At 45.1% G+C, this 12,641-nt stretch overlaps 1 protein-coding gene across 1 annotated transcript in view; it reads right to left on the reverse strand.

Moving 5' to 3' along the window:
• Positions 1 to 7,883: 7,883 nt before the first annotated feature.
• The window catches only part of LOC115393914 (NLR family CARD domain-containing protein 3-like), a 167,707-nt gene continuing 162,949 nt past the window's right edge, over positions 7,884 to 12,641 (reverse strand). The window contains exons 8-11 of the mRNA XM_030099020.1: positions 11,040 to 11,213; positions 10,588 to 10,770; positions 9,190 to 9,363; positions 7,884 to 8,887 (exon numbers count right to left, since the gene is read on the reverse strand). Of these exons, the coding sequence (XP_029954880.1) occupies positions 8,878 to 8,887; positions 9,190 to 9,363; positions 10,588 to 10,770; positions 11,040 to 11,213 (541 nt within the window). The 3' untranslated portion in view covers positions 7,884 to 8,877. The remainder of the gene's footprint in view (positions 8,888 to 9,189; positions 9,364 to 10,587; positions 10,771 to 11,039; positions 11,214 to 12,641) is intronic.

A 12,641-nucleotide genomic window follows, 5' to 3' on the forward strand; every position in this document is an offset into this window, starting at 1 on the left:
AGGCCTGGTTCAGTGAGGTCGAGTCGTTTGGACCTCTGTGTTGATGTGTAGAATTACTGATATTTCATAATACAAAAATACTCCAAGGTGCCACAGCTGCTAAAATAGCCTCTAACTGCCTGAAGCTGTCTTTGACCGTCCCCAAAAATCACAATATGGCTTGTAGTGGCTAAATGTCTGTTCTTAAATTCTTTATCATTTCCTTCTTGAGATTCATTCAAATAACCACTCAGTCAGACGGAAAGAACGAGTCTACTCGTGTTAAAGTTTGAACGACGGTAGAAAACAGCGTGTTCGCCCCGTCTTTAATGAATCTCTCACAAAAAAAAACACACATCCTTTTCACATCCGATAAATGCATGAGCTCCAAAACGTCATTGCTCAGCGTCAGTTCTCATTGGCTATTACCCTAGTAAATCTAACATCACACTGAATGCAAAATTATAAAAATACAAATTATAACAGTAATGCAGCTATAATATTATCACAAATATTCTGCAGCATGCAAATACTGAACATTTCCAAATAATAACAAGTAAAAATGAACTTAAATTATTCAATAGAAAATGGCACCAATATTTCCGGCCCCTAATTGCTCATCGTGGGGATGACAATTACACCAAACTAAATAAACTCAAGAGTCATTTTCTATATTCAAATCCCCATTATGTACTTGTACTAAGGTCTAAACTAACACAAAACTAAATACACTTTCTAGCACATAATAAACTGAAATAAAACATCTTTCATTGTCCATGAGATTCTTCCATCTCCAGCAAGAGACACAACTTGTCAATGGGTCTCTCAAGGGTGTTGGTCTTCGCTTTGACAAGGACCCGACGAACAAAGCCTTGGGCGTCGGGGATGGTCTTCACCACTTTACCCATCAACCAGGACCCTCTTGGAGCCCTTTCATCCACGATGAGCACGACATCACCTTCTTTTACGTTTCTCCTCTTTTCCAGCCACTTCTGCCTTTCTTGTAGGAGGGGCAAGTATTCCCTTGACCAACGCTTCCAGAAGATGTCGGAGATGTACTGCACCTGCTTCCATCTTCGTTTGCAGTACAGGTCTTCCTTCTGAAACATGCCTGGAGGGAGTGCTGGCTTTCCCTTGAGCAGGAGAAGATGGTTTGGTGTCAGTGGCTCGAGGTCGTTGATGTCGTCAGATGACTTTGTAAGTGGTCTTCCGTTAACCACTGCTTCCACTTCACACATCACAGTGTGCAGACATTCGTCGTCGAGTAACTGAAGCTTCAGGACACTGGAAAGTATCTTGCGCACTGTTCTTATTTGGCGCTCCCAGATCCCGCCATGGTGCGACCCAGCGGGCGGGTTGAAGATCCAGGTAACTCCTCTTTGCAGCAAAGCTTCAGAGATTTGGGATTGATTCCACTCCTTTATCGCCTTGCGGATCTCGTGCTCTGCAGCCACCAGGTTCGTACCGTTATCAGATCTCATAACTTCCACTTGGCCTCGTCTCGCTATGAATCATCTCACGGCGTTTATACAGGAATCTGTATCCAGAGAGTGTGCGATTTCAATGTGGATGGCTCTGACTGTGAGGCAAGTAAACAAAACTCCGTAACGCTTGACTCGCGCTCGTCCACGTTTTGCTTCAAAGGGGCCGAAAAAGTCTACACTGACATTGGTGAACGGTGGTTGGTCTGGCTGAAGACGATCTGGTGGTAGATTCGCCATCTTCTGTTCACCAACTGCAGCTTGACTCTTCCGGCATTTCACACACTTTGAAAGCACACTTCTCACTGCTGCATTCCCTTTGCATATCCAGACCCTTTGTCTCAAGCGAGTGAGGGTGTGGTTCCTCCCTCCATGTCCAGTCTCCTCATGTGCATTCCTGATGATCAGAGTTGTGACATGATGGTTTTTCGACAAAATGGCCGGATGTCTTGTGTGTTCTGGCAAGGCTGCCTGGTGCAGTCTTCCACCAACCCGGATGACGCCATCTTGGAGGAAAGGATCCAATCTCATAATAGAACTGCTTCTCCTGATCTTTTTACCCGTCCGCAGCGCAAAAAGTTCCTCATGGAAGGTTTGGCTTTGGCTCAACTGGATGATAGCAGTTTCAGCTCTCCTGATGTCCTTGACAGTCAGATGAGTACCTTTCACACCCGATTTCCACTTCTGCATGTGGTCTTCGACAATCTTGGGTTTTACTCCTTGACTGTCTGGAGACTGGGTTTGGGACTCAAAGATCTTCCTTCTTTCAGACAGATTTTTAAGCAGCTCCTTCAGCTTCAACATCCAGGCGATGGCCTTCCTCAGACTGTGCCAGTTGGAGTAATGATGAATCAGCTTGAAGAGAGGATCTGTGCTTGAGTTGATGGCACTGACGATGTTCACGCTGATCTTGCGCTTCAACTCTGCATCGTCGTCACTTATCTCTCTTGAGAACTCTGACAGGACCGGCCAGTGAGATTTGTCCTTGGCAAGGAAGTCAGGACCTTCAATCCAACTCTGACACCTCAGAAAGTGTTCTGCCTTCATCCCTCGCAATGCGTGGTCAGCTGGATTAGAAGACGTGCTGACATATCTCCACTGTGCGGGTCTTGTGTTCTCTCTGATTGTCAACACTCTGTTCGCAACAAAGGTTTTAAAGCGAGCGCCGTCATTGTCAATATATCGGAGGACAGTGGTGCTATCTGTCCATAGCACAGACTCTTTGAGATCCATCTGAAGTTCTCGCTTCATGAGCTTGTCCATTTTCACCGCGATGGTAGCTGCCGTCAGCTCAAGGCGTGGCACGGTGACTGGCTTGAGCGGTGTCACTCTTGATTTCCCAAGAAGAAACGAGCAATGGACTTGGCCGTGGCTGTTCTTGATGCGGATGTAACTGACAACGCCGTAGCCCTTCTCGCTAGCGTCAGAGAAATGGTGCGGCTGTGCTGACACTACTGGACCAAATCCCTCAGGTTTGATGCACCTCCTGACAGAGAAACTGGCAAACTGGCTCAGGTCAGACAGCCAGGCAAACCATCTGGTTGCTACATCTTCGGGAATCTCATCATCCCAGGAGAGTTTCATTCGACAGAGATTCTGCACGATGATCTTGGCGAGGAGAATGAACGGCGACAGGAAACCAAGGGGGTCGTAAATCGAGCTCACGACTGAAAGAATACCCCTTCTGGTAACAGGCATGTTCTTCACCAGGATGCGGAATCTGAAGGAATCTGATTCAATGCACCAGTCCACTCCAAGCGCCCTCTCCATGGGTAGCTTGTCTTTGTCCAAATCCAGATTCTTGATTTCTTTTGCACGTTCATGTTCGGGAAGTGATGACAATACTTCACGGCTATTGCTAGACCATTTAGTCAAACGGAACCCTCCACTTCCGCAAAGTGCAATGAGGTCTTTGGTCAAGGAAGTAGCCTTCTTCTCGTCAGATGCTGAGACGAGACAGTCATCTACATAGAAGTGCTCAAGAACTGTAGTTACTGCCTCAGGTGATGACCTCTCTTTCCCATCCTCTGCAGTCCGCCGCAAAGCGTAATTGGCACAGCTAGGGCTGGACTTGGCCCCAAACAGGTGGACGACCATCTTGTACTCATGCAGAGGCTGGTTCAAATCTCCTTCTGGCCACCAGAGGAATCGTAGAAGATCCGAATCTTCATCTGGAACTCTCACCTGATGGTACATCGCCTCGATGTCGGAGATGAGTGCGATGTGGTCGTGGCAAAACCTCGTCAGGACTCCAACCAGACTGTTCGTGAGGTCCGGCCCCTGTAACAACTCCTCGTTCAATGACTTCCCTTGGAACGAAGAGGCGCAATCAAAAACGACCCGCAACTTCCCTTTTTGGGGATGAACCACGCCATGATGGGGAATATACCATACTCGTCCATCGTTGCGGTTGCGCTCGTTGGCAGGAACTTCCACTGCATAGCCTTTGCTCAGCAGGTCTGACACAAAGGACTTGCATTCATCATGGAAGGTGGAGTTCTTGGCGAGTTTCTTTTTCAGGCTCGATGCTCGTTGCTCTGCAACACACCTGTTGTTTGGCATCACAACGTCTTTGTTTCTCAGAGGCATTCCGATGCAGTAGTGTCCATTAATTTTCTTGGTTGTTTCAGTCACACACTGCATAAATTGGATATCTTCTCGTGACATTTCAGACTTCTCTTCGCAGGCTTGCTCTGGAAAATCATGACTGTACTGCTGCAACAGCATGTTGTCCACACTGCTGACTGATAGTCTGTTAACCGAAGCACCATGACTACAGTGACTTGACTTGTGGTCGTTGTCTTTCTTCAGAGGGCCGTTCACTACCCAACCAAGGGTTGTCTTTATGGCATAAGGCCCGTCCTCTTGACTGTGGATTATCTTCCAAGGCTCCATCGCAGAATGAGCGTTCATTCCGATGAGCATCTCCACATCTGCGTCAATCTGTGGGAGCCGCACTTGGTTCCGCAGATACGGCCATGTTTCCAGGTCCTTCTCTACTGGAACATTCTCCTTCGTTACAGGTATGTCCGTGTGGGTGTAAACATCTGGCAAACTGATGTACTTGTTCTCTGTGAGACCACACACCTCTAAATCTGAAAGGACGAAGCAGGAAATAGGCTTCTCTTGTCCCATGGTACGGAGTAGCACTTGCGTCTTCTTACCATTGACACCAAGACGTCTCATCAATCTTTCAGAGCAAAACGTTGCTGAACTTCCTGAGTCCATGAACGCATGCGTTTCTATGATGTTGTTGCTTCTCTTGGATTTGACGCGCACTGGCACAATGGAGAGGATACAGTCGCTGCCTCCGGCCCCGGTGACTGCTGACAGTTCACTCTTGGATGACACCTGCTCTTGTGGAGTTGAATGTTTACTGGTGGAGCCTTCACTTGACTTCTCAGATTTGGCAGTTACTTGATTGTCATCTTCCTCTCTTTTCGTGTGAAGCAGACTTGGGTGTTTCTTGCTGCAAATTTCACATGTGACTTTCTTTTTGCAGTCTTTTGCCATGTGCCCCTGAGTCAGACACCCAAAACAAAGCCCTTTTCCTTTAAGGAATTCAACTCTCTCTTTATTCGGCAGACCTCTGATTTTGTTGCATGCATTCAGAGCGTGTCCCTTATTGCAGTACAAACATGGCTTTTGAAAGGCATTGCCGGTCTGCTTAATCTTTCTTGATTCAGAGGAATCGTCGGCTGGCGTTACACTTGTAGCTAGGCCAGTGGTTCTTTTCAGTCGCCCTGTTGCAGGTTTAGCGCTGAATTTACTCCTTTCTTTGACATCTGAAGGGTCTCTGACGTCACCGAACAGTGGGTCTGAAGCTATCTTAGCTTGTCTGTTGATGTACTCCACAAGATCGGCAAAGTTTGGTCTTCTTCCTTCCTTCTCTTGAATGTCGAAAGCTACAACTCTCCATCTTTCCCGAAGCCTGAAGGGCAACTTGTGGACAACGATCCGAAGGTTGCTTGGGCTGTTCATTTCCTCGAGGTACTCCAAGTCCTTTATAACATTGTTGCACCCAGTGAGAAAGATAGAGAAGCTGTGAAGTGACTTAGCATCTTCTGCTTTGACTTGAGGCCATTTGACAGCCTTGTCAACGTATGCCGCAGCTATTCTCTGTTCGTTGCCATAGTGATAAGTCAAGAGCTTTCTTGCCTCTTCATAGCCTTGTTGTGCGTTCATGTGTTGGCAACTTCTCACCAATTCTCTCGGTTCACCTGTGGTGAATTGTTCCAAATAATACAAACGATCTGCATCGTTGTCTGTCCGACTGTGAATGATGTGCTCGAACGCCCTCAGGAATGGCAGGAACTCAAGAGGATCGCCACTGAACTCAGGGACTTTTCGTTGGGGTAAGTTGGCTAGTCTTTGTTGCGTGACTAACATCTCAGTGATATCCTTCTGTTTTAATATCACTTCACCGAGCTCAACTTGCCTTGCTCCAAGACGTGTGCCTGCAACATCATCGATTTCATTCTTCACTTGCACATAAGGCGTGTGCCTAGCTGGAACATGAAGTACAGTGTTATCTGGGATAACTCGTGGGAGGCTGGTCAATTTTGGTTTGACATCCGGAGCATCAGGTGGAATGGTTGCGGCTGCATGCATGTTCTCCTTGAGGTATGAACTCATTCCATCACCCATATTCTCATATTCTTCCAGCACTCGTAGTTTTGCTGTGGACTCTGGGAGAGCAGTCTCAACATCCAGCTTCTCCATTTGAGTCTTTATCTGAATTTTCTGAACCTTCAGCTGAGCTGTTAGCTGTGCTTCCATTTGAGCCTCTTCCAATTGCAGTGCCTCTTTCTTTTCAAGTGCTGCTGCACGGGCGAGTAACGCTGCTCTGTGAGCTTCTTCTTTTCTACGTGCAGACGATGCATGAGATGACGCGCTGGATCCCCTGGAGTGTTTACTGCATACACTGCGTGCTGGGATTGAAACACGTGCCTTTTGCACCGTGGACACACTATCATCAGAATGCACCTCTTCAGCAGCAGGCTCCTTTGGGTGTTCACTTGTGGAGTCTTCCAGCACACTCACAGCCTCTTCATGAGCAGCCTTGGCTTGCTGTTTTACTTTTATTATCCACTGCTCCAACGTGGTCAAAAAGTTCTCATACTTTGTGAGATTGGGCTCACTCCAATACTGCTGGTCAGCTTTTCTTTCTTCGTCTGATAACAGTTCACTAACTGCATTATTCACTTCAATAAACTCGTTCAGTAATTTTGAGTATTCACACAGATGATCCTTTTCCACCACAAGTGCATTGGAATCATTGCTCATTAGAGTTTCAATCTCCGCTGCTTTGGAGGCAAGGCGTGCTAAAACACGTTTTCTTAGAGTCATTTGTTTACCAAGTTTCTTTGCTAATGCCTTTGGGGTTAACTTGATCCTTCTTTTAGGGTCTAGTGCGACATCGCCCTCCATCTTGCTTTTTTCAGACATTTCGAATGGCTATTCAAGTTAGATAAGTCTCAGCAAACTCCATCAAACCTCTGAAATCCAAATTAGCTGTCCTTTAATCTGAAAACATGTAGTTTTCCAAAAGAAGATTTAAGGTCTTATTTCCAGAGGCAAATATGAGCTTCTTCTTAGCTGTTATGACTTTCTAACAACAGCACGTTTCTCAAAATGTCTTCTTTAGCTTCTTAATCAGCAGCTTAACAACTCTTGAAACTTTAAATATGATGAATCAGCCACTTTACTTGGCGTCGATTTTTTACAGTGCAACTGTCAACTTCACGTCGGATTTTCACAGTGCAAAAATCATCCGTTTCACCATAAACTCGCGAGGGCTTCAGCATTGCTTATCCGCGCATTCAAACGAGATATTTGTACTCATCCATCATCAGTGAAGTCGTCTGGAAACCGTAGGTGAGCGCCGCACTCCTTCTCCTTCAGCCGACTTGCTACTCTCCTCCACGCGTGCTGCACGCATGCCCAGTTTCCTTCCGGGTTTCGCGAATCTTCTCTCGCCCTCGGCGACTGTTTTCTACTTAATGTAGTGGCTAAATGTCTGTTCTTAAATTCTTTATCATTTCCTTCTTGAGATTCATTCAAATAACCACTCAGTCAGACGGAAAGAACGAGTCTACTCGTGTTAAAGTTTGAACGACGGTAGAAAACAGTGTGTTCGCCCCGTCTTTAATGAATCTCTCACAAAAAAAAAAAAAAAAAAACACATCCTTTTCACATCCGATAAATGCATGAGCTCCAAAACGTCATTGCTCAGCGTCAGTTCTCATTGGCTATTACCCGAGTAAATCTAACATCACACTGAATGCAAAATTATAAAAATACAAATTATAACAGTAATGCAGCTATAATATTATCATAAATATTCTGCAGCATGCAAATACTGAACATTTCCAAATAATAACAAGTAAAAATGAACTTAAATTATTCAATAGAAAATGGCACCAATATAGCTCATTTAAAGACAGATGAAAAGAAAACAAGAAGACCCAAATAAGTTCTAGTAACCTCAAACCAAAACAAGTCGGGACAAAAACACAAAGAAAGAATCTTTGTGAAAAACAGCAATATTCTTCAGCCCCTCTAAGAGGTTTGTTCAAAACATTCTGCAGAATAACCCATTTATTCCCAGATGTTGTAGCAGGAACTGAGCGTTATTTCCCAGCTGCTAACATCAGCACTCTGGAACACACCACACACTGTAAGATCAGAAGAGGAAGATCTTGTGCGATCTGTCTTTTGTTGTCTTCAAGTGTGTATTCTCTCAGTCGGGGCAGGTTTGAAGATTCCTGTTGTTCCAGGATTAAGAGGCTAACTGAGGATTGCTGAAGACTCTTGAGGATTGCAAATTGCAGAACAAAAGAGGAACATGGACCTTTAAGTTCATCAAAAGACAAAAAATACACACACACACACACACACACACACACACACACACACACACACACACACACACACACACACACACACACACACACACACATATATATATATATATATATATATATTGACGTAAAGGCAAAAAGTTGACATGAATGAAGTTCATGTTTGATGTTCAACGAGCCAGTATCTGTTGCTTTGAGAGGCTCACTAAAGATGTGGACTTTCAGCTGGAAGGATTTGACGCCGCCCACGTTGACAGAGTCCTGACAGGATTGGGGGAGCAGAGGATTCATTTCACTTTCAAGACACAGTCAGAGCCGACTGGAACAGGAAGTGTCTCTGTTCATGCAGCTCACTCTCTGTGCTGTGGACAAATCCTCAGCTGACGGAGGTGAAGGTGGTGAACAGCTTGATGGAGTGTTGACCAGCTCCTGGTCCACTTTACAGAAGCTGAGAAACTCCACACAGACCAGTTCACTCTCTGAAGGTTACAGAGTCTGGATGAAGCTCTGCTCTCCTCAGTAGATCTTCAGGACACACAGCTTCCTCTCTGCTCTCAGTTCCACCTGCAGAGAGATGAGAGGAGATGATCAGAGTCTCTGTGAAGCAGTGAGGACTTCAGTCCTGTTCAGAGCAGCAGTCAGCAGCTCAGAGCTCATGAAGGACCACCACTGTCAGACCAACACAGCAAGCCTGTGGCTCCTCTGATTGGCTGACTGTGTCCTCTGCTGTCCAATCCTGAAGCTGCTCAGCGTTCTCCTCTCACAGCCTCACTGAGAGTCAAACACTGGATCTTTGTTCTCACACTGACTGTGTTTCGTACAAACCTGCTGAAAGCAGCATGGACTCACTCCAACCATCTACTGACCTCAGAGTCTGCAGGCTGCAGTCTGGACTCTGCTGAAGATCAACCAGCTGCTGCACATCTGGATCCTGCAGCTGGTTCCGAGTCAGGTCGAGCCACGTCAGGTGGGAGGGGTTGGACTTCAGAGCTGAGGCCAGAGAAGAACAGCTGATCTTTGACAAACTGCAGTTATCCAACCTGAATAAAGAGAGAAAGCAGCAGAATCAATGAGGAGGAACCAACCAGATGTGTTGATGGAGAAATGAGCAGCTCCACATTACTGTGTCCTGATCAATGAGCTGTTCTGTTGTTGTGGATCTTCATCACTCACATCATCCTCATGCAAAACTCAGCCACACCTGCTGATGAGGACCAGAGGGCGGGTCCACATGACACCAGCTTTAAAGTCGTAGCATTGGCTCCCTGTCTGCTTCAGGGTGGATTTTAAGTTTCTTTAACTACTTTTTAAATGTCTTAACGGCCTTGCTCCATCTTATTGATCTGATCAGCTTTGACCACATCGACCCTCGTGGATCCTGAGCTCCTCCAGCAGCTCCTCTGATCCACATCAGAACAAGAACAAAAACTCACAGTGAGGCAGCTTTTAGCTACGATGGCCTCCATCTGTGGAACAGCCTGCTGGAGAAGCTCAGGACTGCAGAGACTGCTGGGAGTTTTAAAAGAAGGTTAAAGATTCACCTTTTCAACAGTTTTTTAAATGACCTTTGAAATTCTTCCTATTTTATGTTGTTGCTGATTATTTTGTTTTTTTTTTAATGTAAATTTTAGGTCATTTTACTATTTCAGTTTTCCATTTATTTATCTTAATTTAGGTCTTTCATTTTGTCCTTTCTCGTTTTTTTATACTTTTATGACCCCAGTGTTTCCTCAGGAGGTCCACCACACTGGTGGCTGTATCAGCTCTGCTGCTGGGGGTTCTGTCCATGGGGCCCTTTGGCCCGGCTGGTTGGGGGGCTCCCCACCTCGGGTGCAGACGCCCCCGGCAGTCATGACCTGTGACCCCTCCCAGTGTGGACGACCCCAAATTATGGCATTTTCCATGATCCTCAGTGCCATGCCGTATCTCTCTACTTTGCGCACGTGCGTGTGTGTGTGTTTGTGAGACTGTATGGAGTGTTGAAGGCGTGGGTTCTCTGTTTCGGTTTTCCTTTGTTTAGTGGTTGTCCTTTTCATGATTTTAGCTTTCAGCATTTAGTGCTGCTTAAAGTATGAAAAGTGTTTTACAAATAAAGTTTGACTGATCGACGTCAACACAACAGTCACACACCTCCTCATGTCCACACACACTTCAGTAAACTGCTGCTGAGCTCAGTCCACTCTCTCACTGCAGGATCAGAGTCTCAGATCACAGCTGCTGACAAACATTTCTCCTTCTACAACAGTAACAGACAGTCAACTGACCACAGATTCTCCAGACTGCAGAGTGGACTCTCCAGAAAACCACACAGCTGCTCAACTCCTGAATCATGCAGCTGGTTCTCACTCAGGACCAGATATTTCAGATGTTTCAGGAGGGAGGGGTTGGACTTCAAAACTGAGATCAGAGAAGAACAGCTGATCTCTGACAAACTGCAGCCAAACAAACTGAATAAAGAGAGAAAGAAGTGAGATTAGAGGACAAAGTCTGATGTTGAAGTCATTGAGAGCTGAAGAAGGTTCAGACTGGAAGAGTTTAGAAATGTAAAGTCCAAACAGCTGAAGCCACCAGGAGGAGAAGAGCTCTCATCAACATGCTGATCACTAACATGCTGCAGAGCTCAGTCCACTCTCTGTCCCTCCAACATCTGGAATCCTCCTAAACTCCTCTCAGTCATTTGACTTCAACAGATTCTGACTTCACACAGTGAACTGACCTCAGAGCCTCCAGGTTACAGTTTGGACTCTCCAGTCCAGAACACAGAATCTTCACTGATGAATCCTGAAGCTCGTTGAAACTCAGGTCCAGATGTTTCAGATGGGAGGGGTCAGACTTCAGAGCTGAGGAGATCACTTCATTGTGAGAATCAGAGAGTCCACAGCCTGTAAGACTGTAATGAGACACAGAGAGGACAGGACGTTATGAGAGAGGACACTTTGTTGGACTGTTTGACATCAGAGTTTCAGATCTTCTTCTCTGGTTTGACTTTGGCTTCATGTGGACATGAAGGAGAGAACATGGAGTTCTGGAGTCATGGAGCAGTGAAGACTGACGGGCCGCAGGTGGAGCAGAGGTTAGTGCCTCAGAGCAGGAAGGTTGTGGGTTTGAATCTAATACTCTAATACTTTGTTCACAGCGTTCTGAGTTTCTTTCTCTGGTTTAAAAATGTTCAAATCAAAAGTCTTCAATCAAAATGATCATCTGTGGTCATTTTCTGGATTCCTCTAATAATCAGACCTCATGAAGAGATATAAACCGTCACTGAGCTCTGATCTTCATCAAGTACGATCAGTGCATCCAGAGCCTGACACACAGTGCTGAGCCACGTTTCTTCAGGACAGATCATTGACAGGACTTGACAGGAACATTTTCAGCTCCTTGCTGACTTGAACTTGGCAGAGGTGAGGTTTAGAGCCAATGCTTTGGTCGATTATCACCCCGAAAAATTTAATTTCCTTCACCCTCTCCACTTCTACATCCTCTATTACAACTTGAATGTCCTTGTTCCCTTTACAGGAACCACACAAAATGAAATGTGTTCAAATTAATAATAGTTTATTTCAGGGATGCACAATATTATCGGCACAATATCGGTATCGGCAATATCGGTGATAAAGACACGTTTATCGGTATCGGCAGATATGAAAATTTCATATCGGCACAGCCGATAAGGTGACGTAGCAATTGGGCGCATGCGGTGACATCCATAGTGCGCCAAAAAAAAATAAATAAATGGCTTCTCCTCCACCAGGCTTCCCCTCTCTGTTCAAGTAGTTGTTCAGTAGTTAATTCTGGTTCATTCATTTCTTTGACAGATGTGAGGACGACATTTGACAACTGTATTTTAAAAAATTTTCAGGCAATATAAAGTGTTTGTAGTATCTATGGCAATATATAATAGAGCCAATATCTTTGAAAAACATCGTTATCAAAGCCATGAAACAAAATCAGTCTGCAAACACGATCCAAATCCAGAATTAATGGTCAATGTATAAATAACCAAAAGAGACACTTCTCCATTGAACATTAATAACATTTAGTGAAACAAAAAGACGCACAAGTAATTAATAAGAATAAAAAAAAATGCTGACAAATGTTAATTCATGAACGGAACGAATGTCATGAGTATTTACAAATCTACACATGGACAGTTTAAATAATCATGAAGAAGAATTCAGGTGACTTTCTGAGTGATTGTTGGAAAACTGTGCAGCTTTGTGCTTCATTTAATAAAGCACGGTCTCTTCAGTCAGCTCCATTTGACTGACCTCTGCTTTACCTGGGAATGCCGAGGTAAACCAGGGAAATCTGACCAATC

This window comes from Salarias fasciatus, chromosome 9 (assembly GCF_902148845.1).
Source record: "Salarias fasciatus chromosome 9, fSalaFa1.1, whole genome shotgun sequence".
Taxonomy (NCBI): domain Eukaryota; kingdom Metazoa; phylum Chordata; class Actinopteri; order Blenniiformes; family Blenniidae; genus Salarias; species Salarias fasciatus.